At 39.3% G+C, this 24,168-nt stretch overlaps 1 protein-coding gene across 45 annotated transcripts in view; it reads right to left on the reverse strand.

The window, feature by feature from the left end:
• Positions 1-24,168, reverse strand: part of Adgrl2 (adhesion G protein-coupled receptor L2) — a 619,706-nt gene that overhangs the window by 126,770 nt on the left and 468,768 nt on the right. For 43 of the 45 annotated variants that reach the window (XM_076933363.1, XM_076933364.1, XM_076933386.1 and 40 more), the window contains one exon: positions 12,428-12,600. In XM_076933363.1, coding sequence (XP_076789478.1) covers positions 12,428-12,500 — 73 coding nt within the window. In that variant the 5' untranslated portion in view covers positions 12,501-12,600. Of the gene's footprint in view, positions 1-12,427; positions 12,601-17,516; positions 17,647-24,168 lie in introns of all 45 variants that reach the window. The other 2 variants (XM_076933361.1, XM_076933362.1) reach the window with 1 other exon arrangement.

A 24,168-nucleotide genomic window follows, 5' to 3' on the forward strand; every position in this document is an offset into this window, starting at 1 on the left:
AGCTTCCAAAAGAAACCAGTTTTCAAAAGTAATCCCCATCAAAATTTAAAACAAAAAAATGACCAGAATTGTTTTGAAGCGGACATTATCTTTTGGTTCATTTGTTTGTTTTGTTTGAGATAGGATGTCAAGTAGCCCAGGCTAGCTTCAAATTTCCAAACATTCTGACTGTACCTCACAATTGGTGAGACCACAGGCATGTGCCACCATACCAGAAAGGAAACATTAAAAGGTCATAGAATTGATGATATTAACATGCAGCAGATGTTCAAAACCTAAAAGGGTAGGGAGAGGAGAGGGTAGGAGGGAGGAGAGAAGTTACCACTGTAGAACAGGAATGCTGGCTCACAACTTTGCAAGCATAGAGAGTCTTATAGCTTGTCCTACTGACCCCTCAAAATCAACTTGGGGTGCTGGCAGATGCTGGTTAATTTCTGTCCCAACACATACATTAGTAATCAATAGGCTAGCATCTACCAATAACCAGGTCACAGAGTAGCTATGGACCAACTGAAGGTTTTAAAAGCCTGTCTGTGGGGAGTGAGAGAGTGTTTGGGAAGGGTATGTGAGAACCTGAGCCATTCTTTTAGCTGTGGTACAATGTCAACCGTTTGATGTGTCCTTTAAATTGCTGCAGTATGTCAACTCTGTAAATGAACTCTGATCGGTACTCAACTGAAATACATTCCAAGATACAAATGACAGAAGTCACCTTTCCAGTTACATATGGGGACTTCTCTTCTAAAACTGTGTCTTTTACACTGTAGCCAAGGACTTAAAACCAAGCATACATAGTATCCATGGTGACAAATGTAAATGTGTCTTCTCTTCAGAGTCTTGCTACTTTAGTAAAATATGTGACCTGAAGACATGAATACACTAGTTTTGATGAAATCAGCTTTCCAAAGACCAAGGTATTATTTTAATTTAAACTTAGTTTAATTTTTTTGAGCAAAATGATTAGAACTATCTGTTCACACGTTGTCAGAATTTTACAGTATTACACTTTTTACTTGTCTTATTCGTTGAACAGAAGTACTTGAAATTATATGATTCTTACATTTACCTGAGGTACAAATCCCTGCAGGACACTAAACTAAAAAAATCTACTCACGAATGCTTGCAATAATTAGGGTCACAAATTAAGCCAAACACAAAGCTAATTCGAACAGTCAAATGCTGTCACTTAAATGGTTCCGGTTTTGCCTTTGCTTAACATTTCTGAATGCGTCCAAGTGTGCTACACTCTTCAGCTCTACGGTTGGCATTCTAGTTCAAACAGAGATGGGACCAAGGGGTAAAGATTCACCCCCTTGCAAACTGGCTTCACACCTCTCTCCAGGATTTTCTAATCACTGAAGATTTTCCATTCAGTCTTCACCATCAATTAACAGCAGCGTTCAGAGAGCAGAGCAATGGCTCTCAGAGGCAAGCTTTCTAGTAAAGAGAGCAGGGTTGCAGGGTCTGCAGCAACCGCAGTTAATGGGACGAGAGTGAAAGCTTGTGCGAGCCATCCAGGGTGTTCTATTTGCTGAAACTCTAACAACAGAGCCCGGAATTAAGCAAGCTTCCTGTGACCAGCAGAAGAAAGAGAAAGAAAGACACCCACTGGCCAACCTGAAGGAGCACTGGGACATGGGAGAGGAGTCCTGACTTTATTTGATGATGACAATCACTGAGAAATACAAACTATCTATAATTACTTCCAGGCTTTTAGAATACCAATTGTTTATCATTTCATCAATATCTGATAACTTCAGAGGGAAACTGGACTTAGAAAATTATATGCTTTTTTGCTATAAATTTCAAAGTTGTTTTAAAAGTTGCTGACTTTGCATAGCTGGATTATTCTGTTGCAAAACAAAGTCAATTTTAATATAGCTTTAGTGTATTGTTTTGAGGGAAGGAGGTGAGACAAAATCTCCTTATACAGGTCGGGTGAGCCTCAAATTAGCTCAAAATAGTCTAAACATGAGATCCCCCTGCCTCACCCTTTGCTGTACTGAGGTTAGAGGCATGTGGCTAATCTGGCCAGCAAGAGAATTTTAATCTGTGATTGTATTGCACAAAGAAAACCTTGAAATGAATTCTCTCTTTAAAAATCACCATTAAGTTTAAAAAAAAAAACAATGCACAGCATATTTTGAAGTATATTTTGTTCTGGAGAATATATCTTATTCCTCCTGCAGTAGGAGGGATATCTGTCAACTAGCTGAAGCCAAATGTAACATTCTATGGGGACAAAGCTGGGCTTAGCAAAAAGCTGGATGAAAAGACCAACCTTCCTGGGTCTTCGCTTCCTCCATCTGTGAAGGGCAAGATTCTATACTAATAATCTCCAAGCTGCCTCTCCAAGTCTAAAATTCTTAACTCTATCAACAATGAAAAGAAACATGCCCAAAGTACTCATATCCAACTTTTTTATTCCATATTTGCTGTTTACTCTAATCCTGGCTTCCAAGGACTCAAGAGACTACTAAAGACACATTTATAGCAGTTTTTTCTCATAAAATTAAATATTATCAGTGAACTATTTTTGTCCTTGAAAGACTAAGGATTATAGCCTCTACTTCGCAGAAATATTATCTGCTATGAAAAGAAACAAATAGAACCTCTCTGTTTACATAGTCAAGGGACAATATTATATGACCCTAAGCACACAAAATTTCCTTAAACCACTTTCCCTGCCCGGTTAACACTGACATCCCCCATCCAGGCCACAGAAGCAAGACAAAATTGAAATGATGACTGTTAGTTATTGAAAACTATTACCAGAAAATAACGCAAACTTTCTCCAAATGAGTCAGGACAAAGAACAGTGTCTCGATTCACATGACTGCTTCTTATCTGTGACTTTAAAACAGTAAAACAATGTATTAAGATGCTATTAAAATAACGTATCTGTGTAGGGTAAAATAAAAGTAGGGCAGACCCATTGGGGATAGAGGGGAATATTAAGGAGAGGCCAGGCTGCGTGGTTGTTCAGGGATTTTTTTTTTTTCAAAGGAAATCATCAGATAAAAGGTCATCGCCAAGCATACAAATTGGGATTAAAACTTATCGGAATATAACAAGGCTCCCTGCATCCTGAGGTACCACCTCCACTCTTTCCTTAATAAGGGTCATAGAGCAGAGCATGACTCTGCTTCTGGATTTCAAACACGTTGTCTAGGTTAAAAAACAAATGACTTGCAATGACTGAAATCACTGTGATGCAAATTCTGATCGCCTGAACATTTTAATAACCACATTTCCAGGATACTGATCTCCTCAGAGAGACTATCACTGGCAATGGCTGACATTCGGGGACCCCAGACCCTGAGTCAGTATCCAGATCTTCAGATCCCCATGTGACTCGCAGTCATGGGCAGTAAACTCCAATACACACTGTGCTGGCTGTGACTTTTAAGGTTCAGCATGACTTCTCTCCATTTCTGCACTCCCCTCCCTCAGCAAGAAGACCTTGGTGAGAGAACAGTCCTTTCTAGGACTCAGCTTCTTCACCTGTAAAGTGAAAATTTTTATGCTACTAATCTCCAAGCTACCATTCCAAGAAATCCTGGAATCCTTCCTAACTAGGTTCCTGTCTGAATCACCAGACACTACCACTGACAACGGCCATCCAATCTTAAAAACAAACAAACAAACAATAGTGGGTTTTAAAATCCAGTGGGCTTTCTGTGTGCGGCCAGCAATGCCCTCCTGAAGTAGCTGGCTTCAATACAGCAGGAGCAGCACTGACTGAATCTAACACCAGGCTGTGAACCACCCACTTTGGATCTTGACTATGTCTTATCTGAAATATTTAGGACCAGAATTAGTCCTGATTTCAGAGTCTTTCAGGTTTGAGACCATTTCTAAGACTTTAGGGCAAAAAACACAGGCAACAACAAAAACAGCACATTGCACTCAAATGGTCGGATTTTCAGAAGAGGGATGGTTACCAGTCCTGCAAAGAAAAGAATAAAAACCAAAGGAAGATGGGGGTGGGGGGAGGATGGAACTGATGACTAAGCCACAAATACACCAGTTAAACAGAAACAGATGATAATGACAGGACAGTTAGCACCTTATAAATATGCAAGGAAATGAAAGAGAATTTGACTTGGTTTTCCTTTATAGAGTAATCCCTTCCACAAAACACAACCAACTGTATTATCCAAATCTCTTTCATTCCAGGAAATTCTTTCTTTTTAATGTTAAAGGATTTCTCTGTGCTCAACTTTAATTATTTACTACTTTAAAATTACTTTAATTATTTTAAAATATTTAATTCAGACAGTCACAACTTTGCTCCTATTACTTTTCCTAACAACCTATACACCCAACTATTTCAGAAAGCCAAGTCTTGATTTTTTTTTTTTTTTTGGCTCCATGCAAAAAGAAATCTCTTCAAAGCAAGGGTAAATCATTGAAAATAAAAAGAAAAAACTGATATTTTCTATATGTTACTTCTTTGTTTTGTTTATAACAATTGCCATAATAATCTGGTCTTATCTTGACTTTGTATCAACTTTAAACCACACAGAGAATTGGGTTAATATTCATTCACTTCACATTAAATTAACTAACTTCAGAATTTTGGAGCTGAAGATACAGCACAAAGGTAGAACATTTATTTGCCTAGCATGAATAAAGTCCTGGGTTCGACCATGAGCATTGACAAATCTCAATTAACAATATTTAAGAGTCATGAGAAAATGCAAGCAAAGAAATATTTAAGACTTGGATATAAGAGGTTTTAGTAAAAAAGAGGGGGGGGGATAAAATTTAAAGGAAAACAGCTATAAAACAAAGAGAGTGGGAAATAAAGCAAATGTAAAATCAGTTATTTTGCACTTAATTGGTGTCTTATTTCATTACAAAAATCTTCTCATTTTAAATTCTTATAGGAACATGCCCAAGCAATATAAATATTAAACTACCAGGCAAACTAGAAAATATTTTCAAAATAAAAATGCCACGAGACAACCACCATCAATGAACTGCAGTCATCAGAAAAGTGACCAATTAACAAAACCAAAGAGAAGTTCACATCAAAATTTAACTGCTTGACAACAAAGTATACAAAAAAATGTTTTTAATCCTTACAAGTAGTCCTCAATTTAGAAAAACAGAAGGAAGGCCTTTATTTTATTCTGCATCACTGCTAATAAAGTATACAGACATTGGCATCCTCAGATGCAGGCTATGAACATGTACCCTCCTAGGAAAGCAATTATGTGCCTACATCGCTGACTAGTCAGAATTCTAGATTCCAGCCTTAGGAAACAACTCGCCACAAAAGAAGTATTTCCTATGAAGGTATTTATCTAATTAATACCTAAGCAAAAAAAAAAAAAAAAAAAAAAAAAAAAAAAATTAAGAACAAATGTCTGGTGAAGGTTGAAGGTAAATCTTTTTAAATATATACAGGATGAATTTTCTAACAGCTATTTCAAGCCATCATCACAATAACAGAGGCAAATGAAGAATGTATCTTTGCTTCATATGTGACTTTGTATTTACCTACAACACCACTATGTACACTGTAGAAAATAATAAAATAAGATGTGCCTAAAGAAAACAATATAAAAGGTTCAAAGTGTAAACAATGTTACATTGTTATCATGATTCTTTTAAATTATCTTTTCTCATGAATACATGTTGCATTCACACTTAGAATAAAAGCAGGGAGATGCTTTTTAAGAAAAATAAGCTCTCAAAGCAAGAATCATGGCAGACATGAAAGTCCAAGTCAGGAGAGCCCCATGCCGATAAGAGGAGATTATAAATGTTGTTTGTGCTTCCTGGAGCGAAGATAGGGAATTCCCTTCTCAGCTTTGCATTTTAGCCACGAGATCCCAAGGCCGGGACTAGTATTCTCTTGGAATCACTTCTGTCAAGTTGACAAAAGGAGTTCAGAGGCAGGGTTGAAAGATGTCAGGAGATATTCACTAATCCACACTGATGTCTAATACATGTAGCCTGTATGGCTGTCATATGTCATTCTCTGTCACGCAGAGGAGGTGAAGAGAAATGAGACTGCCACAGGGTAGCGAGCATATGTTTCAGTGAGACACCCCCTTAGTAACATGGAAGATAAATCGGGTTTGCAAGGCATACCAGGGCCTCATTAATAGTTATGTTCAGTCATTCCTAGTGTCTTTTTCTCAGATTTTACAACCCAACTCTGTGGTAGTTTTTAAAGCAAAATTGCACGTTAATTTAAAAAATAAAGAAAGTGGCTCCTCAAAATCGAAGTAAATGAATGGCAAATAATTAACAGAATGGAAGGCCTGGAAAAGGATGGTGCTTTCAATGCTAGTGTTTCTAATAAGCTACCTTTGGTGTGTTATTGATTGTTGCCAATATAACAATAAAGGTGATAAACAGCTAATTTGCATGTAAAAAAAATCAGTATTTCTAAAATATATCTTACTCTGAGAAAAATCACAACATCTATAAATATTTGATATAGTCTTTTCCATTCGAAAATGAAAGCTTGAAAAGTACTCACAGCCAAGGGCATAACATTAGTGAGTTTTGGGGGTAGCCGTTGTGACAGACACACTGATTTATGGTACGTTTTCAACAGTCCTGGGAAGACTGATTAGTGAACACAAGACGAGCTCAATAATATTTTTTGCCATACCAGGGAAGTAAAAATACAACAGCAAGTCAGAATTAAAGACTGGATGGATGGATGGATGGATGGATGGATGGATGGATGGATGGACAGAGGGATGGACGGATGGAATGACTTTCTTGAATTTAGTCTCCAATTAGGAAACAGTATGCATTAGCTTTGAAAACTTGTAGATAAAGTGACCCACATGGGGACTGGAAAGGTACCCCCTGCCCCTGCTCCTGCAGCACACCATGGGTGGCTCACAACAGCCTGGAACTCCAACAACTCAGGCTACCACTGACTCCTGCACTGACATACAGAGCTGCTGAACACACACACACACACACACACACACACACACACAAATATACTTAATCACAAGCAAAATAAATCTGCCAGGAATAGTAAGTAGTGCACACCTTTAATCCCAGCACTTAGGAGGCAGAGATAGGTGGATCTCTGAGGTGGAGTCCAGCCTGTTCTACATAAGTGAGTTCCACAGATCTACATAGAGAGATCTTGTCTCAAAAACAAACAAATAAACAAGCAAAACAAAATAAATGGTTTTTAAATGACCTAAGTATACTACTAAGGACGTTTTCAAAGCACGTGTGCATGTACCTAATATTTTAATTTATGTGACTTTCCATCACACCAGAAAAAAAAATCTTGAGCTAGAAACTAAGTAATTCTATGCAATGCATCAAATTCAAATATGACCCTATATAGTACAATTTATAAGTGGAATTAAATTTATATTCTTAAACCCTACTGTACATCATTACCTATAGAGAACACTACCACACTCTAATACATAGTCACACTACACTCACAGGGCACAATAAGGACTGTTTAAGGTGCCCTAAGAGGAGGCAGAATTAAGTGCTTGCTTTCTTAAAGAGTAAAACAGCATCCCTCTGCACTAAAAATATATAGGGGGGGAGGGGGGGGGAGAGAACATGCTTTGTTTAGAATGGATGCTAATTTGCCCAATCTCTGAGTTTAAACAATGGGGTTACATTAGCTATGCAACGAGCACAGATGCAATTCCTATTAATTTAATGGGAGTTATGACTTCCATTAAGTTTAATAGGAGTCATACAGCCAAATCCCCATGTACCTTGCTGGAAATTCACATTTTTAGACATCAACTAATCAAACACACCAAAATGAACAGAAGTAGGCAAGCACGCTAGGCTGTGAAATCGAACATGGCTCCCGTAAGTCAGCCGGCTCAGGAGCCCCCGCAGGCATTTCCAGGAAGAAAGAGAAAAAGATGCCACGCTGAAAACACCACACTGAGCCTAGGAGCACCACTAAACTGTGCTCACCCCTAGCCACTAATGGGATTTTTGCAATTTAGAGTGACAACTATTTCAATTTTTTTTCCTCTTTTCTTAATTTACTGGCAAAATAGATTAAGGAAACAAGACAAAAAAACAAACACACAAATTATGCTCAAGGAGCCTGATCACCCAGATTTAAAAATAAATAAATAAAATAAAACTAAAAATGAAAACATGAACCCCAAGAAAGCAAATGGTTTTACAGACTTGTGAATCATACTAAATAATAATTTTTTAAAAAAAAAAAAAATCACAACTTTTCTTTCAAAATTAATTTTCAAACCTTACAATCCAGGATGGAACCATGAGTTAACGACAGTAACTGCCTAGCCTGTGTAAGGACTTGGTGCTTCTCACACTATTATCTCTTCCATTACAATGAGATCTTCGAAGAATCACATTCTTCCCTGATGGATACAGACTGACTGATTACTGGAAACCAGACATCAACAGGGCAGGGACGTTCCCTGATTCTGGGAAGCTGACATGCTATGTATGTGCATGTGTGCGTGCAGGCTCATGGGAATGCATTATTTATTATATTATGTGAATTAAAGAAAAATTATTCTAGTGATCTAAATTGTTTTACTCTCTCGCTTCAGTTTAGCAGTGGAGAAGTATCATTTTTCTCCCACAACACTCAGACCATTCTGAAATATTAGTATACCAAAATTACTTTTCTAATTTATACTTACCCCTACCTTTATTCCATAGCTACATATTAAAAATATCAGTTTAGTCAAATAGCATTAGTATCAAAAGCCACTTAGAAACTGGCTTTCAACTATATCCACCAGCATGTTCTCAGATTTTCTTGATTTTTATAAAAACATGAATCTTATTTGCCATTTGCATTTATTACAACGTTTTTCTTTGAAACTGTGATAAGCAATAATGTAATCTAGTTAATTAACTAGACTTCAGAGTTCTGAGGTCTAATGATACATTTGTTGCATACAGAATTTGGCCTAAAATCTGTATCATCGGCTTTGCTGAAGAACTGCTGTTCTTTGTATCCTGTCACTTGAGGGAGCAAGCTTTCATGTGTCTGACGTATACTTGCCAGGGCTCCATTATATAGCATAATTTAATTCTCTAGGACACAAAAAGTCAATTTATTTTTTTTTTCTTACTGATACATGATTCCACAGTGGGTTACTATGCTTATAAAAATTGGACAAAATAATCAAAGCATGCCAGGTTCCTAACAGAACTAACCGGTAAAAGGCAAGGTTAGCGCTACAGAAATATGAATCAATTAAATGGAAAGTTTATAAAACATTTCAAAGTATGATCTTTATACAATCACTGTTTATACAGAGATACTACAATCTTCAAAGTTACATAGGAGACTTAAGAAGAGAGCATTGTTTCTATTTTGAAAAAAAAAAAATCACACAATAAACTGATGGACAAACAGAATACAATAAGCGGCAAACTCGTCAAATGATGAGTTAATCATCTTAAAACATTTTAAATGATATTGAATTTGCCTTTGGTACACATAGGAAGGAGCGAGGGCACAGTTAAGTGGCAGAGTAACCACCAGCAAGCACAGGGACCTGCATTCCAGCCCAGCACTGGGAAAATAATGCAAATAACAAAAGTGCAAGAATTTTCACAAGAAATACGTCACAGTGCCAAGATGCGTCTAAGCACTGATAGATCCCTCACGAATCTGGAGATACACCTATCGTGGGTACTGACACAGACCAAATTCAAAACTACATGAAGCCTCCACACTTCTTCCAAGGACAAAGCGTGGCCACAGGAGAAAATAAAAGCCCTCAAGATGGAGATGATGCCATGGATGGACTTCAGCAATGCACAGCTTGGCTGAGGCCTTTGCCGGGTTTTCATCTTTAGTGCTATGAAAAACCCTTACCTTTTGGATTCTACTGAAAGAGTAAAGAGCTGGCAAAAACACGTTAAATAATGCCATGAATCCAATCCTGCCCTTGGGCTTGGCAGGCAGGTTCAGTGCATGACACATCTCAGGGTGTCACACTGCAATGGCCTAATGAACCCCAATGGGCTCTCAAGTCCCCATCCCCAGGCAAGAAACAAAAGCTCCTAAGCTAAAGGCCTACTGTGTGCATGTCTAAATCTCAAGAACCCACTCAGGTTCAGCACCAAGTAAAGAGAATAAAGAGAGGCTAACTCAGCTTGACAGCCTCCCCTGAGTGGTGACGAGGTCGCTGGAAATGGTACAAACTGCAGACCTCCGCTGAGCATGCTACGTAGACTGAGGGCCTGAGTTCAAATCACAGAATCCACGGAAAAAGTGGAGCATGGCATTGTGGGGTCAGAGACAACAGGATTACTGGGGCTTAATGACACCAGCCTAGCTCCATTTTGACATGTTGAATCTAGAAAAATGAGTCTTCAGAGTGTGACAAAACAGAGCCATCTATGTTGTCTTCTGTCCTCCATACACCTAGAAGACCACATGGCCCAGCATGCGTGCTTGCATGCACACGCGTGCACACAAAATGAAAGGAAGAAGAAGAATTGTGGAAGAAGAAGCTTAGTGGCTGAGAGTTGGAGTTCTAATTCTGTCCCGTTGCCTGAACACCTAACTTTGATTAGTTTCTCAACGGGGCATCCTCAGGTCATTATCTGATTTCTGGTAATAAAGGCGGCCAGTGTCATATGCAACTCTTCTAAGACAAACTCGCATGCCACCGCCTACATGTTCTGGCAGTATGTGCCCACTGTGGCTACTCTTAAAGCCAGCAGTGTGAGTCCCTCCCAGGCTCTTTTTTTTTGCCAGTAGGAGGGAATTCCTTCCAAAGCAACACACCCCTGGCCTGATGAGGCAAAAATGAAATTTCTCTTATGAGCGGATATGAATCCTGACCTGAGAGGTGACACTCGAAATAAAACGACCGCGTGTCAAGAAAAAGCCTCCGCACGCCGCCCCCACAGAGCGAAGCTACTGTGCAGGCAGAGGGCTTTCCGTCTTGATTGGAAAATTTCTCATTATTGGACTAATGAACCGTTGGCCCACACCTGGAATCTTTTTTCAATGTATAAAAACACTCAAATCTAACAGCAGGAATTCAGGCAGTGTTTTTCCCAAAAAAAAAAAAAAACAGATGCAAAATTATAGACCATACATATGATTTTCACAGCAATCCAAGCCTGAGATTCCTATTATTAAACTTAGTTTCCGCCTGTTTATCATTATAGTTCTAGTTATTCCAACATAATACACTTTCAGATTGCCTATCTTCACCTCCAAAGCAAAGAAGCATGCCATCTCCGAATTAAATACTAGCCTGTGTGTAGCTTTCAAGTGAATATACGTTCTGAATATGGAACTATTTTCAAACATTTCTAAGTATGTTCATCACTTACATTACACTATTAAGTTGTGCTGGTATATCCAAAGCAGGAACCGGAGAAAGCAGACAGAAAACGCAACTTTAAGCCAAGTAATTTGAACAATTCCTTCTGACAAAATGAAAATGTTGAGTTGGCTGGACGTTCTTTACAAAGACAACAGACAATGGCTTTTCTAGAGTTGATAATGTACTTTCCCCCTAACATTCTATTAGTATGTAAAAACTGGACTACTGAAAAATATACATAAGTCCAGTGTTTTATTTTATTGAGATTTTAATAAATCCACGGTATGTGCAGGCGTTTCTAAAAGATGCTTTAAAGTTACTATGTTTCATGCTAAATACAAACATTGCCATGATCTCCTAGCTGGATTTTACTAGGTCATATCTTACAGCCTGGCCTAAGGAGCACCTGGGGGAGCTTTTTTTAAAAAGTGAGTAATAATGAAGACTAAATAATAGGTATCAAAAAATCCATTTAAAATTAATAAATGAGAGTTCTCACTATTTAAAACTAAAAAAATAAATAAATAAAAAATAAAAATAAAAAAATCCATGAGCGTACTTCTTTGAAACTTAGGTCTGTACTGAAAACTTGAAAACTACACTCTCAATTATTTATAATTTATACATTTTATAAGGACTGAGGTTACAATTCAGTGGTAGAAATTCTGTCTTTCTTAAGTATAGGGAAAGTTGTTATTTTTCTAAAAGAAATTTCACACTGCCAAGAGTGTGGCTGTGTACTCACAAATGAGGAACTTTATTTCAGATGTCGCCCTAATACAACTGAGAAGCAGAACTGAGAACTGGGACTTCTAAAACAGAGCTTAAAAGAAAAAGCCAAAAGAATTCAAGTTTTCTGGAACAAAGGCAACCGGTACATGTTGAGAATTATTTTGTAAATTTATAATCTGATATAAAATACAAAATAAGGCATCTAGCACTTTTTTATACCAGAAAACGGTGTAATGGAAGTCATTTAATCACAAGGAAGAAAAAAAAAAGAAGTGAACACCCATTTTTAAAATAACAAAATAAGAATGAAGCCTCATTATATCACAGAGCAGACAAGGAGAACCTTCAGGCTCTCCTGAGTGTAAGAAAGAATGACTGTGTCTTACCTTCGGTATTTGGTGAGAAACTGATGATAATGATAAACCACAGACTTCGCATTCTGCAGCCAGAAGACACCATTATTGATCCCTTTAAATATTTTCTTGGTATTCCTTAATGAATCTAGTTATAAATGCCCAGCTTTATCAAACCCAGCAGTCTGCATCATTGATCCTCATATCTGAAATAGAAAAACAAACAAATCAATCAATTATGTTAAGATCCTGGTATGTCGTCACAGCAAATGCTTAAGTAACAAAACTCCCTTCCCTCCGTTTCTTGTATTATGAAATACAAGCTGATCGCATAGCCAGGAAGGTAGCTGCTCCTACATACACAATATCTGAGACACGCTGAAAAAAGCTCCCAAAATAGGTAGACAATCATATTCATAAGTGTGTGTGTGTGTGTGTGTGTGTGTGTATTCTAGTAATGATATTATCTTAGGAAAGCATGGAAGCTCAGAAAAATCACTTGAGATAATAAATACATTAGTCTCTCTATGACATTAACCTTTTGATCAAAGAACTAGCTTGAGAACACAGAAAATCTCTAGATAAATGTATAAATATGTGAGCATTTGTTGATCAGAGTAACAGCAATATAATTTAATATTTCATATAACAGATTACAGAGCCAATGAGGTCATTTTTTTTCTAAACAAAAGTAAATGGTTGAAACACGTGGGTGTATGCTCATTTACAACTCAAGAAATCAGAATACCATCTCGAACCACTCCTTCCCTGCTAACTAGCAACAGAATGAGCAGTTAGTTACTGTTACAACTTCCTTTTAAGGTGTTAGGTTTCCTAGCATGGCTTGTCTCAGAGTAAGGTGGGAGTTAAGATCAAAGTGGCATTACCAAGTTTACTGGACCTGAATATATACCCAAAGTCTGTGAGCACTGTATCTTCAAGGGCATTGGGGGTTTCTTCTCTTTTCTTTTTAAGACAGCATCTAATTCTAGGTTATTCTGAAACTCAGGATCTTCCTGTCCCAACCTGAGCTCCTAGGATCACAGGGAAAAACCACGGGGAGCCTTTCCAGACAACTGGTCTACTTCTTTGTAGGGTAGTGTAAGGAACCACAGAGGCTTACAATGCACATGAAATGAAGACAGCTCCCAAATATACCTGAACTTCCTGGTCCAGCCACCCACAGTAAGGAAACCACTGTTAAAGAACCCTTCACAAGCTGCAACTATGAAATTCATTAGTTTTTGCTGTTGGGCGTTGGGCAGAACTGGGGAATCGAACCCAAGGCCTAATATCTGCTAAACAAGCCCTCTACCATTGAGTTACCCCAGTGTTAACTGAAGAGTTTTATAAAGTAGGAAGATAAAGCACTTCTATTCCTCGCCTCTCTCGGGTTGTACACATGACTCAAAATAAAGTGTTGCTGATTTACATCCTATCGTCACTAACACATGAAAAATAACAGCAATCCAACATTCCCCTGCTCATCAAGTATTCTGTCAAATCACCCGAATTACTCATATTTGTTAGGAGCTCCATGCACCACGTTCTATTAGCAGTTCCCTCTATTCTGTCATGATGTAACTTCAATGGAAAAGCGGTCAAATTCTAAATGGTTTGAAACATAACATTCATCAAACTACAAAGGGATTATCACAGCTGTCAGCAACAAATATACCAAAAAGGATGTAAGAAACAAATTACTCTGAATCTACTCTCTAGCATTTGCATATAAAAACCCACAACGGTCTCAGATGAAAGGCGATGGAGACATTTCTATTATAAGGAATTGGTTTTATCATGCCTACAGGTTAAGGGATAGAACTATGTCTATCTGTATGTGCATATATGCACTTCAGCCTGTGTTTTAGCTCTGAAGAGATTTTTAGCTATGGCTGTGACTAGGGGAGCTGTGGGGATTAGGCAGCTCTAAGAATACCTGTAAAACCTTTGCTATCAAAAGAAAGAAAACAAAAACAAAGAGGTACCATGTTTCTTCCTCCTCTGAATGCAAGTGACCCAGAAAGAAGGAAGACATCAAAACATAATGCTGGATACAAGATACCCCTCCGTACGCACAACCAGCCAGCTCGCTCTGACAGTCTTCCCCAGGGTTAGTCAAAAGATAACCTGAAGTAAACTTGTAGTTTAACCTCCTGTGTGTGTCAAAGCTCCTGTCTCCACGCTGAGAGTTATTCTACGTTAGACGTATCAAAAGGCTAGTGCGCTAACACCCAACTGCTCATCAATGTGCTTTTTCTCACACACTTCAATCTCCAGTCACCTGACCAAGCAGCTGAGAAAAAAATTCAATATGTCAATGATAGGCATTCATTGCTACAACTAAAACTGAGGCAGCCTTTGGATGGCTCCATGCTCAAGCAAGGAATTTTGCCTCTCCAAGTTTGCCTTCTAATAGGTTCTTTTCTCCCAGGCAGCTCTCCACACAGGCAGCTTGCCCGCTTGCACCACTCTGAAACCCGTTTCCAGTTTCTTACAGCAATCCAAGATCCTTCTGTCTTTGGTCACCCACTATTTGAAAGAGTCCTTGTTTGTGGGGAGAAAAGGAAGGAAGAAATCAAGAGCTGATGTCTGTCTTGTAGCAAGCGGCTGCCAAGATAGGACAGCCTGTGAGAGCAAGAGGCAAGAGAAACCACACAACCAAGACCTCTATTGTGGTCTCTGGCCAGCACACCGACTTCAGAAGCAGATTTTACGCACTGAAATCCCATGTACTCTTAAGGCTTGAGAATGTGAAACACACGTTACAATGCACAGTCCACTTGACTGGGAGACCCAGTATAATTGGCTGTTTCTGGTAAATAGAAGATTCTGGAATGTGTAAAATTGTGGATTATTTTATGCAAATAAAGATGGAGTTCTTCCGCCTGTGCAGCAAGGAAAAAAATATCAAATTTATTTTCCCCATTCTACAACCTATAACGAATCACTTTCACATCAAATAAAATTATTTCCAGAAGTTCATACTTTGAGTGCAATTTTTGAAAACTAAGTCAGATTTTACTGCTGTGATCCAAATTAAAAACAACCCTTCATTGAACAAATGTTAATGAAAACTGAAACACTTACACACCACAACGAGCCAAGAATAGAATGAATAAATAAATATGGTGAAAGGAATCCAAAAAGCTTTGTTCCTGAAGTGAACTGGCGCCTAAGGAAACTCCAGGCATTCAAGGGGCTACCAGAGCAACCCGCCAAACCACCTCCTAACCACCTGCAAATGCCAGCTCAAAGCACGGACACAGCCCAGCATGCTGCTGAGGACCTACAATCTGAACATGCTGGAGACTGAGGCAGGAGGCTCACCATTTAAGGGTTACCTGGGCACAGATAGATAGATAGATAGATAGATAGATAGATAGATAGATAATTTAAAAGGCTCTAACCTAAAAACAGAGGGAGTATATAGTTCTCACAAAGCAAAATAAAGCGTAGGAACAGAAGCGGAAATGGGGTATTGAATATCCTTCCAACCAACAAAAGATTACTTTGAAAAATACCTCAGATTAACTACTTATTTGTGTTTAGATTTTCAGGAAATCTTTTTCCAAACACATCAGAAAGCTTAGCACAGCAAGGGTGGGCAGAGGCACACTATGTAACAGTTTATACTACGTATCATGTATTGTAGTAAAGCTGCAGATGGCACGGGACTCCTTGAACTGGCTCTAATTAGAATCTTCAGCAAACAAGATTCTGATGGACAGCCTCCTAGGCTTTTGTCTCATTCTCCAAATAATAAGATCCCAGCTATTTCATCCTAACTTGCTTCTGTGAACCGCAAGCCATTGTCTCCCCTGCCTCGGCTGTGACCTCTTCAGATCTACACATCCTATTACTGAGCCATGTAAAAAGTCAATTAATGTATCCCTGACTAGGAAGCCTTTCCCAGCTGGGGAGGGACTTCCAGGAATCCGGCTCAGCACTGTGCACATCCCAACAGCCCTGGACAGTTCAGACTCGCTGTGGTCGGTAACCTGCATTTTGTTTAACAGCTGCAATAAACATCCCTGTGCTTTAAACTGTCAGTGAAACGACTTGAAAGGGAAACACCACTGACCAGTTCTCAGTCACATCGTTACGTGGGGTGGGCCGGAAATCACATTTACAAGGACAGAAGATAGAAGGCTGAATGGCCGATAAACATCATCATTGAGCCAATGACATCCATGACAATTAAAGGGAAAGGAAACGTAACAAAAACTTGCTACAACTGATGAATGAAGCTGGGTTCTCTACCGAAAGAGAGTAGTAAGGTTACTTACTACTAGGAAGAATCACTCAACTACTGAGAACGTTGGATGTTAAATGCAGAGAGAAGTCTGCAGAGAGCCAGGAGCGGAAAGAACCCTCTCTCTAAGCCTGAGACTGACCAGAGTCCCAAGTCCTTGATACTGCAGACACACTCATGCTACTGAAAATAAAGCAAGCACGCTCTGGGTAAGCCTGAGGTCCACACATTAATATCTGTGGACTCTAGATGAAAACCAAGGATGGCTTCACAAAAGCATTCATTCTGACCTCATTTCCACTATAAAATTGTATAAGATTGTAATCATTGTCAGACAGGGCTTCCCAGCTCAAAGTGGGGGTGGGGGCGAGCAAAAAGAAAGCAGCTTTTCCATATTTTACTAATATAAATTTGTAGACGCAAGAGACTGGCCTTCCAACACCCCTCGACCACGGTAAGTTACAGACTCATATCAACGCAGCTAAAGCTCAGTCAAGGTTTTCAGTTTTCCTAAGTCTTTTTTTTTTTGTTCCATCCATTACTGCCCTCCTCACTCAGACATGAGAAAACGCCAACAGCTCTGGGAGTTTTCCACCAATAGATGCCCAGAGTGAACCTTCAAACTCACTAATTAGAACCTTTCTCAACACCCGATGTTTCCTTGGGCTTTGAGTTTATTTTCTTCCCTTCCCAAGGGCAGCACTGGGGGTGGAGGTAGCAAGGCTGAAATCTTAAAACCACGTGGCCAGCCAGTAGTCCCACCCTCTCCTCGTTCCCTGTGTCTAATCCCGGCAGGGAAGGGTACCAGTACCCACAGTGCTTTCTGACCACTTTCCACTAAGGTTCCCCAAGAGTCACTGGTCTTACCCTTTGTGGAAACCTCCTCGTGGCGAAGGAATAACTCCTCCACTGTAGCTCAGAGGAGCAGAAAGAGTTCGGGAATTCTCCCACTTGCCTTGCGTCTGCTTTATGCTGTCATCTAGGAGTCTTGCTGAGCCTGCAAAAGAGGCTGAAGCTGTGGACAACGGGCACAGTCGGGGCAGGCTGCCATCCTCCTCATTAAAACCCATCCAGTTGAAATGACAAAAACAAATAGCTGTCATTTTCAAACCAGTATGGGGGACATCTTGTGACAGCACAGAAAACTTGCAACTTAAGTTCCAGACAGAGGTGGGGTGTGGGGCGGGAGGCACTGGCACAGAGCAGGCGAAATTACTGCACTGTATACACTGGAAAGCTGACACACTCCTCAAACTTATATTTGGGGGAAAAAAATTTTACCAATGCATTTTGTACTTCTTGTTAGAAAGTATTTGGAGGATACTGACAGGGTTCTTGTTATTGTTGTTTTCCTATTTGGGGAAAGGAAAAGCTATTCTGATTGAATGACTGAATGATTTAGGGTTTTTGAAACAGAGGCTCAAGTAGGTCAGACTCACTGAGTAGCTCAGGGTAGCCTTATTTCCTTGTCTTCCTCCCTCCACCTCCCAAAGTCTGGGATCACAGGGTTTTGTCACTACACCTGACCCAGAAAAGCTATCTCTACCTATGTATGTACTTATAACCTGTTTGTACATGGCATGCATGAATCCCTGTCCACATGTATGTGTTCCCATACACCCGCATATGTGTACACAGGCCCCAGGTGTGTGTCCAGCATCTTCTTCACCTCTCCTTCCTTTACTTACAGAAGCAAGGTCCTTCACTGACCCTCTTCACTGAGTGTTTATGGTTGCTAGCTCACCAATTCTGGCTGGTCCAGTTAACCAGCCTCCTCCGGGATCCCCATAAAAACCTGTTGTTTTTAGCTCAATAGCCAAGTATGGGCACCAAGACTACAAGTAGGATCAGAGAGAGGCCCAATCAGTAATCTTTGTAAGAATACAAGACTGGTGCTCGGGGCGTCCCTTCCCAGCCTCCTTCGAGAAGAGCTAACATGCCCACCAAGGTGAAGAGGGAAGCTTCACCTTGACCACCACCTACCAACCCAGCCATAAGCAGGTTCTTACTGAGCAACTTCTAGTTGTCATGCACTGGAGAGTAAGAGAAAAAACACATATCATCCAATGGAGGATCACCCTCCAGGTCAAAAAACAAGTTACGTGCATAAACAGCCATGACCAGCCTAGCAAAACAAATAAGAAAACAAATAAAAATTAAGTTAAACTTGACGGACAAACTACATAGTTTAAAGTGAGAAACGTACAGGCTGTTCCAGGGCAGGAGCCAGCAGGTTGGGAAATGCAGCCATAGTCTACAGTCACAAGGTCCACTAAGGAAGTGGATCAGATAAACGTACTGCCTGTGTTCTGATATAATTTACTTTTGAATAAAAGCTGTAAACTGTCATTTTGTGATTATGAAAGTGCTGGAAACCCAGAAGAATAATGAGTTGATTTTCAAAATGTTTACATGAGCAAAGCTGACATCCCTTAGGTAATGATAACTATGTATTAACTTAACTTTTAGTATTTCCAGTTGAGCTGCCTTAATTCTACCCATTTATATTGCTATTTAAAGCACTAACAATTACATGTTATAAATTAACAAATTATTCCAGACTGATAAATCTCATGAATCAAACTACCTGGGAAGTGGCTTCTAAGTCAGATAAACAAACATAAACATTTTCTCCAATGTAATTAGCAATGCGCCTTAATTATCATACAAGAAGCCAGTAGTCAAATTCCCTCTTGGTCTGTGTCTACAACCATAAGTGAAATCCCAACAACCAGGCCTGCTGTATGTTACTACACCCTGTCACCATCAGAGTTTCTCTGAGGTGATGAGGAATTCTGAAAGAAGCATCCAAAATGATCTTTAAAAATAATAAAAAGTAACTTAAGAAATATTTAGCAAGAGCCTAGCATGCTCGTTCCTGCAGGTGACTCCTGCAGACTCAGGAGGCTGACAAAAGAAGACTACTTCATATTCAAAGACAGCTTGGGCTACAATGTCTCACACAACAAAGAGCCACGAGCAAATAAACTAAAGAGAAAATAAAGCATAAGGCTGAAAAAGAAAGATTGGCGTCCAGCACCAGAGGTTTGCAATAAGCTGGTACGCAGGCTAGCTCTCCCTTGGAGCCTTCTGTTTTATACAGAACCATGTGAGTCTGTGCTTCTTTTACACTGAAGTGGGTCATTTTAGCATTCTACCTACTTCTCATTGGCTAATGAGGAACCCCAAGGCCCTTCTGACCTTGAATTCTGAAATCAATGCTTTCCTTTTGTTTATCTCACATACTAGTTAGGCTGGTATGTTCTAAGAGAATTGTTTAAAAAAATACCCAGATTATGATTAAATTAAAACTCTATGGAGAGTTAAAATATGCCAGAGAATGTCAAATACAGAAGTAAAACAAGTAATTACTAAATTCTTATAACTTCATAATAACAAATATATTTCATACCCAAGTTGGAAGGAAGTAACAGAGTTTCTGCATGGGCATCTATCTCTTGGAGATGTATACTAGGATCACATGACACCAACTTAACGCATCATTCGAGGCTGAGATTGAGAGCACAGTTAACATGCCTCCTGGGAATTGGGACCCTTGATAAACATCTGGGTCTCTAGTTCAGCAGCTGTACAGGAGGGTAGGAAAAGTCAACAACTGTCTGTTTTTCTGATGCTCCCACCTGCAGACTTTGGGCGCTGATTTCATCCTAAGTACTTTGAAGGAAAACATGGAAGGGCTTCCACGTGACTAAACTCCTATTATATTTCCGCAGCCATGATATCATAAGTAACCTGACATGGATTCTATTCATGTATTCTATACTCCACCTTTCTAGAAAACTAGACAGTCAAAATTAGCATAACAGGAGGGACTTCAGGAAAGAACAAGTCCATGGTGTGAGGTCTCATTAGGTCCTCTCCTTGTCTGTATTTATCAATGTCTATAAGGAAATGTCTATAAGGAAAACTCAAAATTGTTTTTTTTTGGGGGGGGTTGTTTGTTTGTTTGTTTTTAGAGACAGGAAATATATCAAATCTTTCTAAATAACTAAATCCACTACCAGTGTTACCAGATTCTGTTTGAGTCCAAATAAATGAGCAGAACAGGATGTTGTCTTCCAAAACCAGAATTAATTCTAAGGAACAATGAAGCCTAGGGCAGGCTTGGCTACAGACTGTGATCCTATTGTAAAAGTTTAAGACAATGTCAGAAAGGAATTTGTCAACACGTATCTTCAGAAATAAATACCAACTGTGTCATTTTAAACAGCTGTTAGATAATACATTTTTAAGATTTTTTTTTTTGTTGTTGAAAAATTTAAACATGAAGCTAGGTTAGTGCTGTCCCACTCAAACAGTTGGAAGAGGCCTGAGGTTTTGAGAAAAGTGATTTTCAAAATGAAACGTAATTTCGCAACCCCTGGTAAAATGTCAAATGACACACAGGAAACAACGCATCGGTGTCTTACAAAAGGCAAAAGAGGGTTAAAAAAACTGGCAAAAACTTACTCAACATTTAAATAACTTTACAAGATGTCCTCATCTGGTGAGGAATTAATTAATTAATATACATAGCATATAGTGCGTACATATTGTAATGACTTGTTAAACATTTTAATTTAGAGAACTTGGAGGGGGAAATTGCTTATTGCTACCTCATCACATACAAGAAAAAGAGAAAAAATGTGTGCGGGTCTGATACGGGCAATCCCAACACTTGGGATACTGGAGAGGAGAGCCAGCCTGGACTACAGAGTGAAAGCCTGACTTGGGGGGCAGGATGGGCGCATAGTGGGTATCTTTTAGTCTCAGCAGGAAGACCACACATAAAGCCAGCCTGGACTACACAGTGAGACCCACCCCCAATTCCCAAAAATCAAGAAGCTGGTAGGAGAGGAAGGAGCCATGAAAGCTACTGATAGTTTAGATTTCCTGCATCTAAAGTTGTGAATCGTTTCATTCTATCTGGAAAGAGTAAAACCACCAGGTTATGTGCAGGGACTGCAGCATAGTAGCAAGAATCAGATAACATCATCTGTCAAGGACCAGAGAGTTAATAGTTTAGGCTGTAAGAGTCAATAGTCTCTGTTACTACATAACCACTGTGTGGTAAAGGTTAAATGATTAAGCATGACTAGGTATCAAAGAGTCCAGCTTCATGCAGGCTGGCCATGGCTGACCCACCCTGCAGATGCACAAACTCTGACCAGAAGGTTCTGTAATGAGCATGTGACAATTGTAGTCTACCTGCATTGCCTACCCCCTCAGTCTGCTGGCTTTAGAAAATTAATCTGAACATTCACCATGCTGGTGAGAAAGCCCATACACTATCATATGGGCAACAGACAGAGGTGTCAGTTTGTACAAGCGGATCCAGTAAGGACCACTCACAGTGCCGGGGACAATGTTCCAGACAAGAGAACAAAGGCAATCCCACTACTTTGTCAGGCATGGGAAAATGCAAAAGCCATCAAAAGAGCCTCAAAAGTAAAGCGGTTTGGGAGAAGATCCTAGGAATGCACCCAATACATGATGGGAACGGCTGCTGAAAAAGTAGCTTCCAGCACTGACCGCCTGGCACTGCTGGCCCTTGCCCACGAGAGACACAGGGAAACTGCTCAATTCAAGTTGGCTGAAATTCTAAAAATTCTACAAAGCCAAATCATTACTATTACCCCAAATAACTATAAAGTCATAATTGGTATACAACTATTAGTTGAAAATGATTATTTTCAAAGTTCTTTATTCCTATATGCACAACCAATCCTTTTTTTAAGCAAATGTGACTTTCTGCAAAGGTAATGTCCACTAAAACAAACTATAACACATAACTCATAAAAGTCACATCATAAGCTACAACAGATATCATATAAAAGTAAATGAAGGATAAACTTTTTACAGTATTATACACATAAGACAAAGAAGAGAGGTTACAAATTCTTAATAAGAACATTATATTATGGTGGTAGTAATCTAGGTGTTTTACTGGAAGTAAAGTGGATTACTGTAAATGAAAAATTTAAAATGTCCTTTCCATTTTAAAGATAACACAAAATGACTTTTTTTCATGTCTCTGGCGATAAGGATAAATTTGCCACGCATTTAAATGGTGCCTTCACTCTTCCCACCCGGGCTCATGAATTAATAATTCAGTGCCATTAATACAAGAAGATAAATGATAAAAAGGTTAAGGCGCATGGGCCAACCATATACACACACTTCTTTTAGCATGGTTAATACGTCCGTACCAATTATAGCTAAAACTTTTAAACAGTTTCCAAATAGTGTTTTTACAATCTAAGTAGCAGCTTATACACACACAATTTCACAGGATACATTCCTAATAAATCTCCTGCTGGCCCCAAACAATCATACTAGGGGATTAAAGCGTAACAACTGTTAGCATTAACAATGCTTTGCTCGCTGTCACTGTCAGTCCTGGGAAAACCTTCTGGACCGGCACACTGCTGAGTAAGGACGAATAAGACCTATACCTTTAGACTGCTAACTTACGATAACAAAGGAATAAATTATCAAGAAATAATAAAAACGAAAACACTGAGTTTACAATGAACTGTTGGACCCAGCTTACTATATGTAAGCAGAGAAGCAAGCACACTACTGAGTATCAGCTCAGCCTTAACGCTTAAAGCCGAAGTTCCTCGGAAGCACTGTTTGAGTTTGGGAAAGACAGAGGTGTGTTTTGTAGTTGTAAAGCTTTTGTTTGTTTTGTTTTTAATTTTTATCCCAAATACATATAGTGCTGTCTCAACGTGATTTATATCTGCTTAGCATTGGGGAGCTGCAACTAGCGCCTGCGAGGAAGCATGAGAATGCATAAGGTACAGAGACAAATTGAAATGAAAATGAAAAATTACTTTAGTAAAACATCCAAACCGAGCTAACTCCAAAAATACTTAATCTAATAGTCTGCTTGGTCAAATTTATTCACTCAATAAATTGTGAATATGTCTTTCACGTTGGTGTTATTCCAAAGTTTTTATTCATACAAGATCTCTCTTCTACATAAAAAGATTTTATTCAGACCGGACACAGTTATGCCAAAGCAGCCAATTAGCAGACCCTCTTCTCACAGTTATGCTAAAGCAGCCAATCAGGAAGCCCTCTTTGGTCTCCTGCTACTGACTCTGCATCACATGTTGACAGCTGGACTGGGTCAGATTATGTCAACTCTTTTAAACACTTGGAAATTTTATTTTTTAAGCTCTTGATAAAAATTGTCAATGTTTATCTTTCTTCAAACTAAGTCTCTTGAGAGTGAAACAGGCCCGGTGGTAGAGGCCTGTGATCCAAGTACCTTGGCAGGCTGAGGCAGGAGGATGGGAAGTTCAACATCACTCTGGGTAGCAGATGAAGTTCAACCAAAACTGGACAGTTTAAAAGACCCTGTCTCAAAACAAGGAAAGAATGACTGGGGTCAGTGGTGGGGCACCTGCCCAGCATGGGTAAGGCTCTATCTCCAAGGTTCCAGCACCTCTACCTGACAAAAAAAAAAAGTCCTTCTTGAGTACACACTTTGTAGAAGGGACTGAGCTGG

Source organism: Arvicanthis niloticus, chromosome 4 (assembly GCF_011762505.2).
Source record: "Arvicanthis niloticus isolate mArvNil1 chromosome 4, mArvNil1.pat.X, whole genome shotgun sequence".
Taxonomy (NCBI): domain Eukaryota; kingdom Metazoa; phylum Chordata; class Mammalia; order Rodentia; family Muridae; genus Arvicanthis; species Arvicanthis niloticus.